Genomic DNA, 17,522 nt, shown 5'->3' with positions numbered 1-17,522 from the left:
ACGCGGAAAATTTTAACTGACATTTAAAGGGTATCAAAATTACTATTTTGCCCCTAGCAAGCGTCAAAGTCAATTTGTCGACGTTTTAAACACCTAATATGGTCGGATTGTCGACTTGAAAGACATGCGTTCTACAAAAGCAAAGGATCAATACAGATTCTTTAGCTAGTTAAGACTAGAAATAGCTTTTTTTGGCCTTAATAGCTACTTGTTTCATACACTTGGAGAATCAAGGATCGTTTCTATATCCTTAGCATTTCTGAAAGATTCTCAACTCTTTGAGAACTTCGCAGAATGAGTCTCGGATTTATTTCCTTGACTACTTTGATCATTGTCTATTTTAGACTCGATCAAAGTGGGGGCTAACTGTAGACACCTACTTTTGGCCTCCTGTCCCGACAAGAAGTGCAATGGCCATTAATTTAACCATCTTTGTGTTGGATCGAAGTGAAGAATGCTTATGGATAACTGGTTAAACCACAAAACACAAAAGACTAGCCCAAACCAAGAAACAAAGCCAAATAGAGTCCAATTAACTAAATCTGATCATAATTAGGCTTAAGCCCGTACTTAAAACCCGATAATGACGGATTTAGGAGCACCTAGGTCAAAATAAGCGCTACCGCAGAAAATAACCCGCGCATCTCAAAGAGTCGCGCTCGGAAGGCGCGCGCAACCAAATCAGTTGCGCGTGACACTGAGCGCAACTTCGTGAAAGGTTCAGAATTTCAAAAATTTGGAAAATCGAATCTTTCCATAAAGCCGCGCGCAAGACAATTAGTTGTGCTGCCTATAGTAGCGCAACGCAATCACTTGCGCTGGGCGGCCGTGCGAAACTCATTCTGTTGCGCGCGACACCTACTGCGACAGAATGTTCAAAACGGCTTAAACAGACATAAATTAACCATAAACTCTGGCGAAAAAACTTGTGAATTTGTGCTACCTAACCCCTCTTGTCCTAAAAACTCACGCCTTTAATATTTTGTTACTACAGTGGAGGTTCCCCAACAAGAAGGAGTCCATAAGTGTTCTAAACGGAGATCTAGCAAAAAGAAGTGGTAAATTCCCGAGCACTTAGATAAATCATTTTTATTTTCTTGTTTAAAAGAATTTTAATTAATTAGTTAGTGTTGCTTGATCACTTTAAAAGGTTTAATTAATCATTTCCACATAGTATCTTGCGTTAAATAAGATTAGAATTGAATAATTAATTGTTGGTTGATCACTTAAGCCAAGGCGAATACTGTTTATTTCTTGTCATATTCACGAATTTGATTAAATAAATAATAACGACGTTGCAATGTAATTCCTACGTGAATTAATGTGTGTAAATAAAATCAACTAACTTAGTTTTAGGTATCGCGTTGCATATATTGTTTGGTGATGAAATTGTAAAAAAGGTTGAGCTAGTAGAGGTCGTACGAGGGCTAGAATAACGATTCCTCCCTAAAAGGAACGTTATTTTAGTACCCTCACTCCCGAACTCATTTCTGGTTTATGTAGACCAATTTGGGCATGGTAAACTTAAGATTTGTGCTAATTATTCCATGAACTCCACATGGAAGAAAGGCATGAACGAGGTTGATGAGTTTTCCCAAAACTCATTGACGACTCTTACTTGTTTCTTATAAAAAAGCGTGATGATAGAATCAATTCTAATTTAAGGTCCCTAAACAGTCAGGAATTCAAATCCTACTACACCTTAACAAGTGTAAAGTCCTAGGCTTTAAATTGCCATGGGCATCTAAGGAAGGACCCCCTTACGATGGGATCACCTTCATTACAAATAACAATCATACAAACTTAATTATCATCTACCACACAATTTTGAAGTTCAAACATGGCAAAAACAAAACAAAACATATACTTCGCGCCAGTTTTTGGATTCAAAATTTCCCAAATATAATTCATGAAAGTAATTTCAAGTCTAACACTATAGTTTACTTCGTAATCGACAAGTATAACCAAATGAGCAAGCAAAAAACAGCAAATTCGAGCAAAAATCAAATAAAGTACCAAGAACGAACTCAAATAAAGACATGCTCATACAAGGTTCAATACTCCACCATTTTTCATGAAATTTATTGCAAAACACTTCTTAAATATAGCATAAAAACATGGAGTAAGCAATTTTATGAAAAAATAAACCGAATAAAAAACCCCCAAATAAAAAGCTAGGGTTCTTCGGTTCAGATTCCCCAAATATGACCAAAAAACAAACAAAAATAAGTGAAATACTTACTTTAGATTATGGAAAATACAAATGAGGGATGAGATCTACTTCCTTTAGCCTCGAAAATCAAGAAAAACGAGCTTTGTAGAGAGAGAAAAGGGCGAAAATGGCGAAGGAAGGAGAAAGAGTGGCGAAATGAAAATCGCACTCAGCGATTTCATTTTTGCCGATTTAAATGTCGCGCTCAACTTAATCTATTGCGCGTGACATTCCAGCGCAACTCAGAAACTTACGCGCGCCTCGCCAGTGCGATCCACCGAGTTGCGCGCGGATAATAGTCACTTAAAAAACCCGTGCTTAGATTTCGATCCGTTTTGATTTATTTTGACGATTTTTGTACGTTATTGTACGTAATAATGCGCGAATTATCGAAATCCTTTATATTGCTTTGCATTTTGTAGTTTATTTTCTTCTTGTTAGTTGTTTTTTTGCATCATCCTGCATGCACACCGTGCTTTTGTGCGTGCCCTAATCATACATTTTGGACGATTTTCGTGAGCCTATCCTAAAATGTTCCATAGTGGTGCTTTACGTAAAAGCTCCCATAGACAGGTTTGTCATTTTACTGTACTGACTTTAAAAATGTCATTTTTTTTTTTTTTTGCGTCCACAGCAAAAAGAATGGCATATCGTACAACGCGCGTAAAATTGTACTGCATAGGTGCTGCGTAAAATTGCACCCTGTTCCCGGCAACGTGATCTACCTCCCTTAACAAAATCGGTAGAACTTCTTTACAAACTTTAGGCGTTAGCTTTACAAGTCGACTGGCGCGCCGAACCATTGAGAACAGACACTTCTCGATTAAAAGCAAATACGATAGTTAGTGAGCTTACTGACTTACCGGACAGTTAGGGTGTCCGTCTACCCCTGTATAAGAGCAAACAAAGCAAAGTCACACCTATTTAGACATGTGCCCCCAGTCTTGAGAGACGTGTTTTCATCTTGTGGACAAAATTGCTGAGAAAGTTACCGATTTTCTCCTTTCACTGGATTTGGATATATGCCTCAAGTCCTGAGACATGTATTTCTATCTTGTGGACCTAAAATATTTTGTTTTGGCAAGAGCGTGTCAAGACCTCTATTCACGTGTTAGGCTCCGAACGGTGAATTGAAACACCTCTTATTTTATCATCTTTTACTTTGTTAAATTCATGGACTAAAGTTTCAATGACATATCGAGGAACTTTAGATCAACGTGCCATATTGAGAGGATATCATCCTCTTTACTCTTTTTTAAACCGATATCTTCTCATGACATGACATCACCCAGGATAGCCTTTACTTGTAAAAGTGTTCTACACTTGCAAAGGATCAATCTAAATTCTTTAGCGCATTAAGACTATAAAGTTTTTATTTAATTTCAACCAATAATCTCATGGTGACACATTTTACTGAAAAAAACCCTCTTTAACATGTTATCAGACACCAGTTACATGGGACCATTTTGAGTGAATGACACCAGATTATTTAGCAATAATTCAAATTTGAAATTATATTGTGCGATTGACCAAAAGTTGAGATTAATTTTACCAAAATTTCTTTGAATAAATGGATACACAGTATTATTGAGTATTGTGATAAATGGGTACACATTATTGTTATAAAATGATGTATACAACCAACAAAATTATCAAAATCACCAACATTTTAAACTAAATGTCATTATTGCCCTTATTAACCCTAACCCATCTTTCTCCACTTTCTTTTTATATCTCATCAACCACCCCCAAGATCCCCACACACAACCACAACCATCACCACAACATAGGCAATCGGCATACCAGAAGGCATTATGTGGTGGCAGCGCGAGCTGATGTCAGTGTCGGGTTGTTGAAGGTGACGACATGGCTGGAAATCCAAGGAAGGAGGTAAGTTTAACGATTAGTTTTTTTGTTATGAATTTCATTTTTTTATTTTAAATTCCGGTGGCTGGTAATTGGCGCTTAAAACCGATTGACCACCACTAGTAACTGACGGTCAAAACCGTCTAACCAGATTGGCCAATCGGTTTAAACCGCCGATAATCGGCGGCGGTCCACCAGTTTTGACCGTCGGTTACTGGCGAGTAGTTTTTTTTTGTATTAAAATACCTATTCTAACCAATTGTTATTATTATCAGAGAATAATTATAATTAATTTTTAATTTTATATTTCTTAGATAATAATTATAATAAATTTTATTATTATTAGATGATTATTATAATTAATTGTTATTATTTTTGGCAGTCTGGTGTAGATGGTGGTGGTTGACGCGGTGGTTGTGGGTTGTAGTGGTCGATGTGGTAGCGTGGGTGGTGCGAACGGTGTTGCGAACGGTGGTGGTTGATGTGGTTGTTTTAGAAGTGGTGGATGGAATAAAGTTGGAGAAAGAAAACGGGGAAAGATTTTAGTAAGGGCAAAGTTGTCCCTTTGCTTGAAATGTTGGCAGTGCGATAAAATTTGCTAGCGATACTTAACATTCCTTTTTGAGGGATTTAGTATTAGAACTTTTAAAACATAGCAATTGCACGAGTTTTATACTAGTGAAAAAAAAAAAGATTTTTCACCAAAATACCTATGAGTTTTAACAAAATTTACCAAATACCACCAAATTTTTTCAAAATTGCTAAAAATCACTCACTTTATACAAATTATCACAAAATGCCTAATTTATTAACAGACTACATTTATGTTAGCTTACTAAATTGCCCTTACATTTTTAATGGCGCCATTTAAAGCAATGACTCTCCCAAAAAAAAAAAGCTAAGTACAGTTCGAAAAACTTGACCCTTGGCTTCATCTTCTCCATATCGCACTCTCTGTTCTTCAGCACACTTAAAACCTTAAAATTGATCAAAAAGCTTCAATCTTTTGAAGAATTTAGGCATAGTTGGTGGAGAATTTTACTTTGGCGCTTCAGATTGAACCAGAATCGCAAGATCGCGTCGGTGGCTGGAAGTATTTGTTGATTGTGACTGAAATTCCAACCAATTCAGGAAGCGGGGTAAACGGAGCTTATACAAGGTGAAATGTTGTTAATCGATCTTCATTTCTAGTTGTGATTATGTGGGTTTTTTTTTTTTTTTTTTTTTTTTTTTTTTTTTTTGCGAAATTGAGTTAGGGTTAGGGTTTTTTCAGAAAGTGTGTATTTGCATGTGATGGTGGGTATATTTCGCGAAATTGCTATAGTGTTAGTTTTGCTTTGCTGTGATTTAATGCGAATTGTTGTATGTGTTGATCTTGTTTCGTAGGATGAGTAAAGATTGTCCATTGATGCGGCTTCTCCCCTCCATTGTTGCGGCATTTGAGGTATTAATTGTTCTTTCCTTAATTATTGAATATTAATTTCACATTCTAGTGTTAATCGTTGATTTGATTGTCAGTGTAGTCAATTTAGGGTTCATTTTTGGTAGATTATTGATTAATAATTACTCAAAGAATTTAATGTGATTATTTGAGCCTTGTTTGATGATTGATCCAAATTTCGTTGCTAAAGTGTTGTTGTAGGGTTTGGTTAAGGTATAACCCTTTAATGTTAGGATAAAACCATGAAAATAGCCCTGGTGAAGAAACCCATTTCCCCGAGACCCCAAACACTCTTGTTTCCTTTGTTGAGTTTGAGGAGGAGGACGAGTTTAATTGGCATTGGTACTTAGATTAAGTATATATTTCTGCACATGCTGAGTTCCAAGAGTTGTGTTGATTCGAGGTGAAGGTGTTTCGATTTTCGTAATTTGTGTTGGTATGGCACGTCCTAAAAGTGATTTAATTGAAGCTAAATAGATTTATTGCAAAACAAAAGTATATCGTTTATTTAAGTCACCTGCATTATTCATATTTGATTGCTGTAATGTCCATCCTCTCTTTAGTACAATTGCTACTAAAGTTATTGTATTCGTCTTAACCTTTAGAACAAAATTGTATTATTGTCTTTCAATATTCCAAATTTTTTATACTAGATATGAAATTGATCTATTATAATTAGGTGAAGGTTCTTTGACTCTGAACAGATGCTATTGAAAGCTTGATGTCCTGATTCAAACAGCTGAAATGAATATGCCTGGGAAGTGAAGGGACTTGTGTTGAACTTGAAATATTCTACAGCGTCATAGTTGAGATAGAATGTTTTTTGGGGGTGGAAATAGGAGGTCTTGTGTAATTTTGTGGTTGAGAACTAGAATAAGTATAAAAAGAGAGGGCTATTGACTATTGTTAGGGATGAGATTGGAATTGAATGTAGGAAATAATGTAGCTTGAGGTGCTTGTTAGTTGTTATGCAAATCTGTTTTCTCTTATGAATAAAACAAACAAATGATAACTGGAAGGTTGGATGGAGAAAAGAGGTGACGACCCACTAGGACTAATCTATCCACAATCACATTCCAAGTGGCAATCAAACGAGGGTGTGAATGTGAGATGCCAGAGAAATGATATGCCGGACTAAGGCTAGGGCTGATATCATTTCCTCTTGGTTTAGTTCCATTAGTCACAGAATGGATAGAGAAGCAAATCACTAGCATCCATAACATTTTAGATGATTATAAGGAGGCTTTTGCTAAAAGAACATCTTTGTGTAGTATTTCCTTTTCAATTTCATTGGAAACCTGTTGATATGATAAGCTGACGTTAAGATACAATTCCCTAAAAATTAAACAACATGAAACTGAAAAGGAAGGGCTCTACAACTCTTCATGTTTTTCCTAGCCTTTTAGGAGATTGTTTATGCTTTTCGTGTAACTACTCCATTCTGTAGGCTTTATCTCATGTACAGTCCTCTTTTGAGCAAAAATTTTGCACCTTCATCACGCGATTCTAGGGGGTTGTCTAACTTTAGCCAAAAACCAATTCTCAACTTTTTGCAGAAAGCATTTTCTATAAGATTACACAAATGATTACATTAGGCTTTATCTAATGTACAGTCCTCTTTTGAGCTAAAATTTTGCACCTTCATCACGCAATTCTAGGGGGTTGTCTAACTCTAGCCAAAAACCAATTCTCAACTTTTTGCAGAAAGCATTTTCTATAAGATTACACAAATGATTACATTAGGCTTTATCTCATGTACAGTCCTCTTTTGAGCTAAAATTTTGCACCTTCATCAAGCGATTCTAGGGGGTTGTCTAACTCTAGCCAAAAGCCAATTCTCAACTTTTTGAATAAAACCTTTTGCGGAAAGCATTTTCTATAATACACAAATGATTACATGTTAACCCTACTAAATCTGTGATTGGGAGGAATCTGTTAGAATCTATAATATAATTTAGCATGATTTGATTTTCAAACAAACAATTGAACGATCTCGATGCATGCGTGTAATGTATTACTCCTTTATGGAAAAGGTAATTTGTGTTTTTTAGCTTTTGGTTTAACTTACCAAGAAAAATTTAAGGGGAAACCTATAGTCCTCGTCAATATTCTCTTCTTTTATTCACAGATCACTATGAGAAATTCAGAGTTGCATGTTACTTGTAGAGTAGCTGTTAGGCTAGTCACACAACATTCAAGCTACCAACCTCTGTTTATATGTATATTTTTAAGTGTTACACTTGCCTTAGTCTGCTAATTTTTTTTTAAAAGTGTTACACTTCCAATTTTGATACACTAATACTTCCTCCGTTTCATAATGTTAGTCCAATTTAGAATCTTTTGATTATTAAAAATTAGAGGGAATCTTCTAAATTTTTCTTTATTATAAGAAAAACATAGTCATACGCAATCTAGTTTTATTTGTCTTGAGACGTACATTATTAATACCTAATTTTTATAGTTTTTGCTAGTGTGAGCAGTGTTTGAAAACGCCTATGAGGCGCAAGGCAATCAGGGAGGTGCACTTCAATCAAAAGTTTTAAATGCCCATATAGTGCGCCTATTCCCTCTCTCTCTAGTGCGCCTTGAGCTTTTTTATACATTGAGAGTGAGATTAAAGATATTTACAGTTAAAGATTTGCATCGATAATGGGACTATCATTAAGAAGCGGAGAGAGTACCATTTAATATTTTCTCTCTCTCAGTACATGCTCCCCACTTTTTAAAATTTAATTTATTCTCTCCTTTCACATCCATACTTTACATTTTCTTATACCTCAAGGAACCCCACTCTTATTACTTGTTACAATAAATTCCATTAAACCTAAGGTGAAGTATGCAAGATGTCCCAACCTAAGGTGTACTTGATGTTTCCTTCATCTTACACAATTTTTTTAGGAACTTTTAAATAAAGCAGGGAGTAATAGCTTTTATTTCACTAATATTTACATAATTTTGCTTAAATCGTCACTCTTAACATTTTGTACATTGTACTTCAGGGGCTAAAGAGTTTGAAGCCTATCCTGAAACTTCTGTATTCTTTGATATGTTCATCTTCAAGTTATGAAGTTTGTCAAGACTCTTGTAACAACAGTGCTGCTGAAAATGGTCTCAATCTCAAACCTGAAGATATGATTACTCTCTCCAGTATCTTGTTTAAAGAACTTCATAAAAGGCTACTATCTAGCTCAGATTATGCATCCATGGATCAAGATGTTGGATTGGATGTAACGAAGTGTAATGGGAATGATTCAAGGGAAGAATTGCTATTGCTTCTAAGATGCTGTGTTCTCTTGGTGAGGTTGCATCCATATGATCAAATGCTTACAGAGCAATTTAAGGCTGCTGTTGCTTTACTGCACAGATTGTCTTATCAAGGGATATTGACTGCAAAAACAAGAGGATCTATCGGGTTTAGTAAACTGAATACTTCTCAGAGTGCTTATGGTAGCTGCACAAAATCTTACTCTCCTGATCTCAAATCCAAATCATCTAACTTGTACATGCGTTTTTTACAACAAATGTTGGAGGTAAATATACAAAAGTCTATGATATTCACAAAGCTGTATGAATTGCTAGCTAAGAAGTGAGTTTGTGAAATATGAGTATTTATAATTGATGTTGATTTAGGTGTTTAAGATAGCCAATACTTGTTGATTTTCAATATCTTGTGTTGTCATTCATCGCTTGCAATTTCAGGTTGTCTAAAATACAGAGTACTTTCTTTTGCTAAAAGTTTATTTGCTGCTCTTACCACCATTAATAATCCTTCTAGTTATCACTCCTTAGTCTTCTTTCTATCTGTCATGTTCATTACTTTTATGCATATTGGTGGATTTCATTAATATTAGTTTAAATTGCACTGATAATGTAAATTAACAATATATATTGTATGGATAGTATACTATAAAGTGGCAATTAATATTGCATTGGTGGTTTTTGATACAAATTGAAAAATTAGACTAAAATGCCTTACAAAATGTTACAAAAGGGATTGATTAGAAGGGACAATTTCTCGGGCAGGAATTTGAAAAAGCTTTTTTTATTTTTTATTTTTGTAAATACTATGGTCTGTAGACTGTCCTTGTTTGCTGAATGTATTAGATTACAATTTATGGCTTTTGACATCATAAATTCTATCAATGAGGCTTTCTCTACGAGTCCTAAGCCTTTATAAAGGAAGAGGGTTGCCGTAGGCTTTTCTCAGCCAGCCTAAAAGTCTTCATCAAATCTCATGATCATGAACCTTAAATAGGGGTTGAGAGCCCCTTAGCATATTTGAGTTGATTTGACAAATTTGAAGTGCTTGATAGGGTGCATTGTACTAACTCAGTCTTCTGATTTTTAAACAGTTAATCATACCATAATTGTATTATCATAAAAACAATCTTCGTTTTATTCCTTATTTAGTTCCAACTTGGAGAACTTTGCCTTTCTGTAAAAAAATTAAATCATGCTTAACATTATGTTTCCATTCCTAAATTTCAAGCTGTCAACCCATACATTCTATTACTATGAAGTATGAATGAATCTGGATATTCCAGATTTTTTGTACAACAATTTATTTTCTGGTTTATGTGCATGCTTATGTTTTATGGAATAATATAAGTGTTCATCTAATTTCATGCACTTTATTTATCATGTAACATTGCTGGTTGGCCCAAGTTATTCTGTCAGAAACTATAACTTATATAATATGTATGCCCTTCCAGTTTAAGTATACCTCATCATCAACTTGTTGTCCTTGATACTGCCACCCACTTCCCTATCTTACGGTAGTGGGTGTTTGCAGCTTCACAGAATCTAAGATGGAGTTCTCTTTTCAGGTTTATTTGGATGAGATTTTTGCAGACAGACCATTCCGAGAGTGTATTGCAATCTCAGACTCTATATCTTCCACCTGCCAAAATTTGGCTGTGTGGTCTTCTATAAATATTGAGAGTGTTCTTGAAATTAGTGCTGCTCATTTTCTTTTGTCATTTTCTGTAGAAGACGTCCTTCAAACTTTTATTGAAAGTCTAATTTGGACAGAAAAACCTTCTCTTTTTTCTCCTGAAGTGAGCTTGGCTGTGGCATCCTCATTAATTAATCACCCTGTCATGATGTCTGCTCCATTACCTCTCCTTTCACATCTAATATCTTTGGTGTCCGAAGTTATCGGCATATGGGTCAGTCCAGAGAAGGTGGTGCCCGAGTTTAGATGTGTGAATATATATCTATCTACGTTTAATGATTCAGTCAATTTGTACTGTGAACACATGTCTAAGTTGATGACTGGAATTAGCCCAGGGAGGATCGTCCAACGACATTTTGAGTCTCATTTCCACTCAGTGATCTATGATAAAATTAACTTCATGCTCGTTGATTTGGATAATGCATGGAGAGAGCGAAGCACCATGATGTTTAAGATGACAATATCTAGCGTGGCAATTGATGCTATATCTTACATAGAGACAAATATCTATATTGTTGATAAAACTTACAGAGATAATTTGCTCTCCTTTCTTTGCTCATTGATAGCAAGACTTATTTCAGTTGAAGTCAATGAAGTTTTATTGCAAAAGTTCAAGGAAATGGCTATGCAAGATTTTTGCCTGCTTGCTTCAATATTAAAATTGATGAGTTGCTCTTTGTTGCAAGCTACTCGTTGCTGTAATGAGAATTTGAGTTGTTTAATATCATTATTAAAGAGAAAAGATGTACTTCCATGTCACAGCTCTCGAGCTGATCTGATGAGTTCCTTTGCACAGTACAATCTCCATTTACCAGTTCAAGTACAACAGTTCATAATTAATGCTTTGAAACCATATGTATCAGAAGACGAAGAATATGAGTTGTTTATGCATTTTTCTAGCCTTTTATCATTAAGCATAGTGAGTGGATTGCACATATTGGTGTGTGGATGCTTATTTTTTATGCTGGTTCTCCTGAATGCTTTAGCTCTGAGATCATCGTCAATTAAATCAGGAACAGAGTCACCTGCATGTGTGTTTTCACAGACCACTGTCATTAGCCCTGTTGAAATTACTCCTAAAACAGGTTTTTCTGATGTATCTCGAAAGGTAAATGCATGTTGTTTCTATTAATTGTATTGCTAATATGTGTTTGTATGTATTTTGATCTCCTGAATGATAACAGCTTTGTGTACCACAGAAATCCAGCCTCAGAGTTGCATCAAACTTTCGAAGAGAAAGACGGAAATTGTACAGGTATATGATCTATGACTTTGTGCCTATTTGAAAAGCTAAACATTTCACTGTTCTGTAATACTTGTGTATAATTTTCCTTAAGGATTATGGTTTTACCTTTTGGCTATGAACTAGTTCTTTGCCTGAGCAATGCTCGGATATTCACAGGAAGAAAAAAATTATATATATATATTATTATAAGTTTGTATTTGTTTATAGATTGTGTATATTTTTAATATTTTATTTATTTAAATTTGTTGTTATTGCTCTATTATTTAGGATATATATATATATATATATATATATATATATATATATATATATATATATATATATATTTGAAATAAGGCTGTATATTTATTTTCATCAATTATCTTTTAATTTTCTAAGGAAAATAATAAAAAAAAAAAAAAATTTTGGCGGGAAATTTTTTAATATAAACGTGACACGTGTAATTCTAGAATATTCTTGGTGATTACTTTAGTATATAGTATTGATGTTTGATGAGTTTTTTTGTTTTAAATCATATTTGTTCATAAACCTGATTTAGTCGGCAAAAGCCTATATGAACTAAAGTAGTCAGGTCCAGGAATCTCTATTGGGGTGACATTATTGATATAGGGATTAGGGAGTATGTGGGGAAACTTATTTCATAATCACAAAATTGTCAACTCCATGGTCCATGGATGTCTTTTAACCATAAAATTAAAAGGCTATATGCTTATATGACCTTGAAAGGTGTTCTCTGCTTGCACCCTCCTTAAGCTAGATATATAACAGTTTCGGTTGTTTCTCTGTAATTAATCCTTTACACCACTCAATGGTAAAATGATCTCTACAATTAGCAGTTCTGAGCTCAAAGACCAAGTTGCAAACCTTAGCTCAATGTTTGGTGACTTCTCTTTGAATTAGATACTTAAAAGCTTGTGCAAAATAATGTTTTTCTTTCTTACGCTGCTTTCATAAGATTAGAAAGATTATCGTGTTCTTTCTACCCTCTTCTTCCTTGCTTGTTTTAGAGTTAGAGGGATGTTGATATTTTCTGCATTTCTGTTGTGATTACTATCACCTGTAAATCAAGAAGCAAGTGTAAACTACAGAAGTAAAAGCAATAGAAAGGATTGGCTATGTCCAAAGCCACAATTGTAAGTTTATACACCATTTTCTAATAATGGGAGGAGAAGTGAACATGTAGATGGCACATAGGATTTTAAAAGAGCACATCAATGTCTTGTATCTTTGCTCTCTTTTTTATCCCGTTGTTTGTAATTTAGTAATTCATTTCACTGTTAATATTGATTTAATACCTTCTCAGATTAGTTATTTATCTTTCTCTTGTCAGGGACTATAGCGCATCTGAATTTTCAGGCTTGTCAGATGAAGAAACTTGCAATGGGGAAAATTACCTTAAGTGTGTGACAAAGAATCGTAAAGATATTGCTGATTTATCTGATTTTATCGAGTGCAAGCCATGGAGAGACTACAATGCTCGTCTCTTCTCAAAATCTAGAATACAGTTCAGGAGATTGCAAGAATCTGCAAGGCGTTTGCGGCTGAAGAAGATGCAAGTTCATAATTCTGTGAAACGTGGAGGCAAAAGGAAGTGTAAAGGAAAGTCGGTAAAAGTACAAAGTATTTAAAAGTGAACGTGTATAGGTCAAACTTCTCTTTTGGAAATATACCAGTTGACTCCAGAGCATAAAGGTCAAAGTTATGTCCCTGTGTTTACCTCAACATCATTATCACCAATTCACCATTGAGAATATTAGGATCGGCATGCTAATCTAGTGGCGAAGCAACGTAGATAAACAACACTTCGTCAAACTACATTTGTAATCCTAACTAAATCCTAGACAAATCTTTTGACAAGTTCAAAATCAATTGACAGGGACTATATTAGATGATCTAAGATCAAGTGATCAAATATCTAGGTTGAAGCTGCTTCTGACTAGTGAGGATAATCAATGATTAGTCATACAACTTACTCTTGACTGAACATATTAGGAAGATCTTTCCTTCATGTTGAGAGGTAGCTAAGCTTAGAGCTATGTTTTTAGGCTTAGATATGACATAAGTTTAGAGATTTTGGACCCTACATTCACAAAATGTGATAAAATTAAGGTTATGGGCACCTTTTCTTATTTATTTATTTATTTATTTATTTTATTTTATTTTTTATTTTAGACATCAGGTGGGCACCTTTTCTGCTGATAATAATATTAGTTCTGTCGTCTCAAACTGATATTGTAGTCTTTCAAAGTCCACTAATTACTAAGCTTGATCGAATTTTGACCAGTGGACTAAGTATTCATCATTAAATTTCCTACTCAGGGCAAACTGTAAAATTAAGGTGTCTATTGTACAAATTTTTTCTTTGTTGAAGATTGAGTTTCATTTTGTATTCCGTAACTAGATTTTGGGGAACAGAGGGACTAAATTTAATGTATGATTTTTGAAAGTTAATTCTTTGTCCCAAAACCGCCCCAAATCTTGTTAAAATATCTCGGATGTTTGCATAAGAAGAGTGATCAATTTTAAAGAAAAACATGGCATCATCCGCAAAAAATAGATGTGAGATTTTAGGAGCTCTACTTGCAATTTTAATACCACTAAAAAGTTTAATATTTTCGCCTAAAAGTAGCATTCTTGACAAAACATCCATATCGAAAAGGAATAAATATGGGGATTGAGGATCACCTTGGCAAAGGCCGCATTGTGGCTAAAGATTTCAGTTGTTTTCTCGTTAATAATGGCCTTGAAGGTGACGGTTGAGACACACTGAGAAATCCACTGAATCCAACGTGAGGAGAAGCCATAAGATTTAAGGATTTTAAATAAAAAAAATCCAATCTACACGATCATAAGCTTTCGACATATCAACCTTAACAACTGCAAGATAGTAGAATACTTTTTCATATTAATGAAAATGAATAAGCTCCTGCAGTAAGTACACATTGTCTTCCATATATCGACCTGGAAAAAAAGCATGTTGATGATATGAAATTAAGCACAACAAAAAACTAGTTTCATGCGTTTCACCATACACTTTGCAATACACTTGTAAATCCTGTTACAAAGGCTAATCGCCGGAATTGCGTAACCATTTCTGGGGAATCGACCTTTGGTAGAAGAACTAAAAGTGCAGCATTTAGCTCAGTCAACAGAAAACCAGTGTCAAAGAAATGTTGCACACTTTTGATCACCGTATCACATACGGACTCCCAATGAATTTTAAAAAAATCCTGTATAAAGCCATCCGGCCCGGAGACTTTGATGAGTGAATATCAAACATTGCTTCTTTGATTTCATTCGGAGTAAAGGGTTTTTCTAACTGCTCCGAGATATGCTATGGGAGATTAGGAAAATGAAAGAAGGTCTATATTCTCCTCATGACTTGAGTCGTGCACAGGCTGGAAAGCATTCTTGAAGTTATTGAAAAATAAATCTGTAATTTTCTCCTGTCCTTCCACCCATTCTCCATTGTCATTACATAAGGTTAAAATTTCTTTCCTGTTCTTTTTTCGTTTAACCTTGTTGAATAAGCGTTTGGTAGGAGCATCCCCTTCTTTTAGCCATCTTTCTTTGATACGTTGTTGCCAATAGCCATATTGTAACTGGCATTCGGGAATGATAGTATTGGTACGTTGTAGAAAATAAAATTCTAAACCAAAAGTTTTATTGAAATTAAAACTTTTAAATAACTATTTTATCCTACTAAATCTATCCTAACTTTATTGAAAGTAAAATTCTAAAATAACTTTTTTTTGTAATCTTAAAGTTATCAACTTTTTATCTTGTTAAAAAAAAAAAAATCAATAACTTAATACTAAAACAGACTCCGAGAGTGACATGTGTCACATCCCGATACTGTTTTTTCCCTCCAAAACTTTCCTTCCCTTTTTTAACCTTTTTTTTTTTGTTAATATTTAATTCTATAATAATATCATTCTAAATCTTTTATATTATCTTTGTGACAAATATATATTCCTTTTTATTTGATGTTCTTCTATATACATTTGCCTAAATAATTATTTCAACTCCTTTTTTTATTAGTATCTTTTAAATGGAGTATAATTAGATTTTGCCAAAAAAAAAAAACCTTATAAATTGATTCATATAATGGATGTTATAGAAATTACTTTAAAACATCACTTAATTTATTTTTTCAAATACATCAGTTGGCTAATATTTTATTTCAATTTAATATAACTATATATTTAAGTTAATTACAATTTTGTTTCTGAAATTTTAATATTATACGTACATATTTTCACAAATTAAGGATTTATAGAGTATATTACAGGTGTATAGCTATAAAATAAAAGTTATGTTTGACAAATGATTTTTTAAATACAAAAGGGGATATAGTATTTATAATTTTGTATATGTTTGCACTTTTACTAATAGTTTTAGTGGAGATTTTAGTTTGTTGTTTGATTGATTTTAGATGTTTATTAAAAATGCATTTATTAATATATATATATTTTTATCTTGATGCATTTATTAATAAGTATTTACTAATATGACCACTAGGCCTGGAAAATTCTCAGGTTGTGCAGCCTAAAAAATCTATTTTTTGAATTTTTTATTTTGCTTTGCCTATTAATAAAGAATATGACGTTATAATTTCTATATATTTAATTTGTATGTTTTATCAAATTTTATTTGTTGGATATAAATAATTTTCTTACAAAAATTCAACTTACCGTGCATGACACGAGCCTTAAGCTAGTATTTAATAAATCCTACATGTCATATTAATAATTAATTGTCACCTACGTGGCGCGACACTTGAAGAAAAGTTGAAATGCCAAGTGTCGCTATCTCGTGGCCTGGCTATAAATTCAGTTTTATATATTAGTTATATGATATGATAGACACTAGTTTTGTGCCCCATGCGATGTTCGGGTTGTTTATTGAATTTAAGATATATTTTTAATCTATATGTTAAATTTTAAAATATATCAGTGATACAAAATTAGTTAGAAATTAATGTGCTTTTGTGACGATTTGGTATCTAATAGGCATGTAATGACTGATAATAATGTTGGTGGAAATATTTGATTTGATACATTAAAAAAATGAAAAAAATAAGCAAAAAATAAATTAAATAAAATAAATGTTTAAAGGCCGTTGGTTTAACTTGAACCCAAAACTTTGGGCAAAGGTTGAACATTTCTTGACATAGTAATAAAATTTATATTAGATTGTGAAGTATATTATTTTAACCGATTAGTATATATATTATAAATGGATGTTTTACGCTTTAAACTACTTGCTTCACTCCAAACAATATTATGATATAAAAAATAAATATATATGATAATTTTTTAGAATTATAATCTAATAATTTTTTTGAATAGTCTATTTAAATCTATTCAACATGGTGTGACACTTGGTAAAAAGGTGGAATGTCAAGTGTCGCTGCCTCGTGACCTAGCTAAAAGTTTAGCTTTATATATTAGTTATACGATATGATAGACACTTGTGAATGATTTTGTTATATATCGAAGTTAACTACTAGGTGCTTTACAATATACGCAGTTACACTTTTACTTACCTCAAAATGTTTTGTGCCATACAACAACTTTGTCTTTCTATGCATGACTTTGAATCTGTTTTAACGCATTAAAATGCATCCTACATCATATATTGGCCACATTTATACCCTTCTACTAGTCACTTGATCATTTGTCATGGTTAAACCAAAGCTCTGAGGCCGGATGACATGTTTGCAAACTTTTTTTTTTAAAATAATTTAGAAGTGTTGTTGGAAAGTCTTGAATATTTTGAGGGGGGGGGGGGGGGAGATGTA

The 17,522-nt window shown here is 33.6% G+C and overlaps 1 protein-coding gene across 2 annotated transcripts; it reads left to right on the top strand.

The window, feature by feature from the left end:
- Positions 1 to 4,958: 4,958 nt before the first annotated feature.
- Positions 4,959 to 14,089, top strand: LOC145597555 (uncharacterized). Of its 2 annotated transcripts, none has more exons than XM_081653757.1 (6): positions 4,959 to 5,237; positions 5,465 to 5,522; positions 8,519 to 9,049; positions 10,346 to 11,581; positions 11,673 to 11,728; positions 13,050 to 14,089. In XM_081653757.1, exons 2-6 carry the CDS (start codon positions 5,466 to 5,468, stop codon positions 13,345 to 13,347), a joined length of 2,178 nt encoding a protein of 725 aa, XP_081509883.1. In that variant the 5' UTR covers positions 4,959 to 5,237; position 5,465; the 3' UTR covers positions 13,348 to 14,089. The 2 variants fall into 2 exon arrangements, with proteins under 2 accessions (XP_081509883.1, XP_081509877.1); XM_081653751.1 differs by having other exon boundaries at positions 11,658 to 11,728.
- Positions 14,090 to 17,522: the final 3,433 nt, after the last annotated feature.

The sequence above is a fragment of the Chenopodium album genome, chromosome 2, assembly GCF_948465745.1.
Source record: "Chenopodium album chromosome 2, dcCheAlbu1.1, whole genome shotgun sequence".
Taxonomy (NCBI): Eukaryota; Viridiplantae; Streptophyta; class Magnoliopsida; order Caryophyllales; family Amaranthaceae; genus Chenopodium; species Chenopodium album.
The sequence above is the reverse complement of the archived record's forward strand: the minus strand, read 5'-3'. Positions and strand labels throughout refer to the sequence as shown.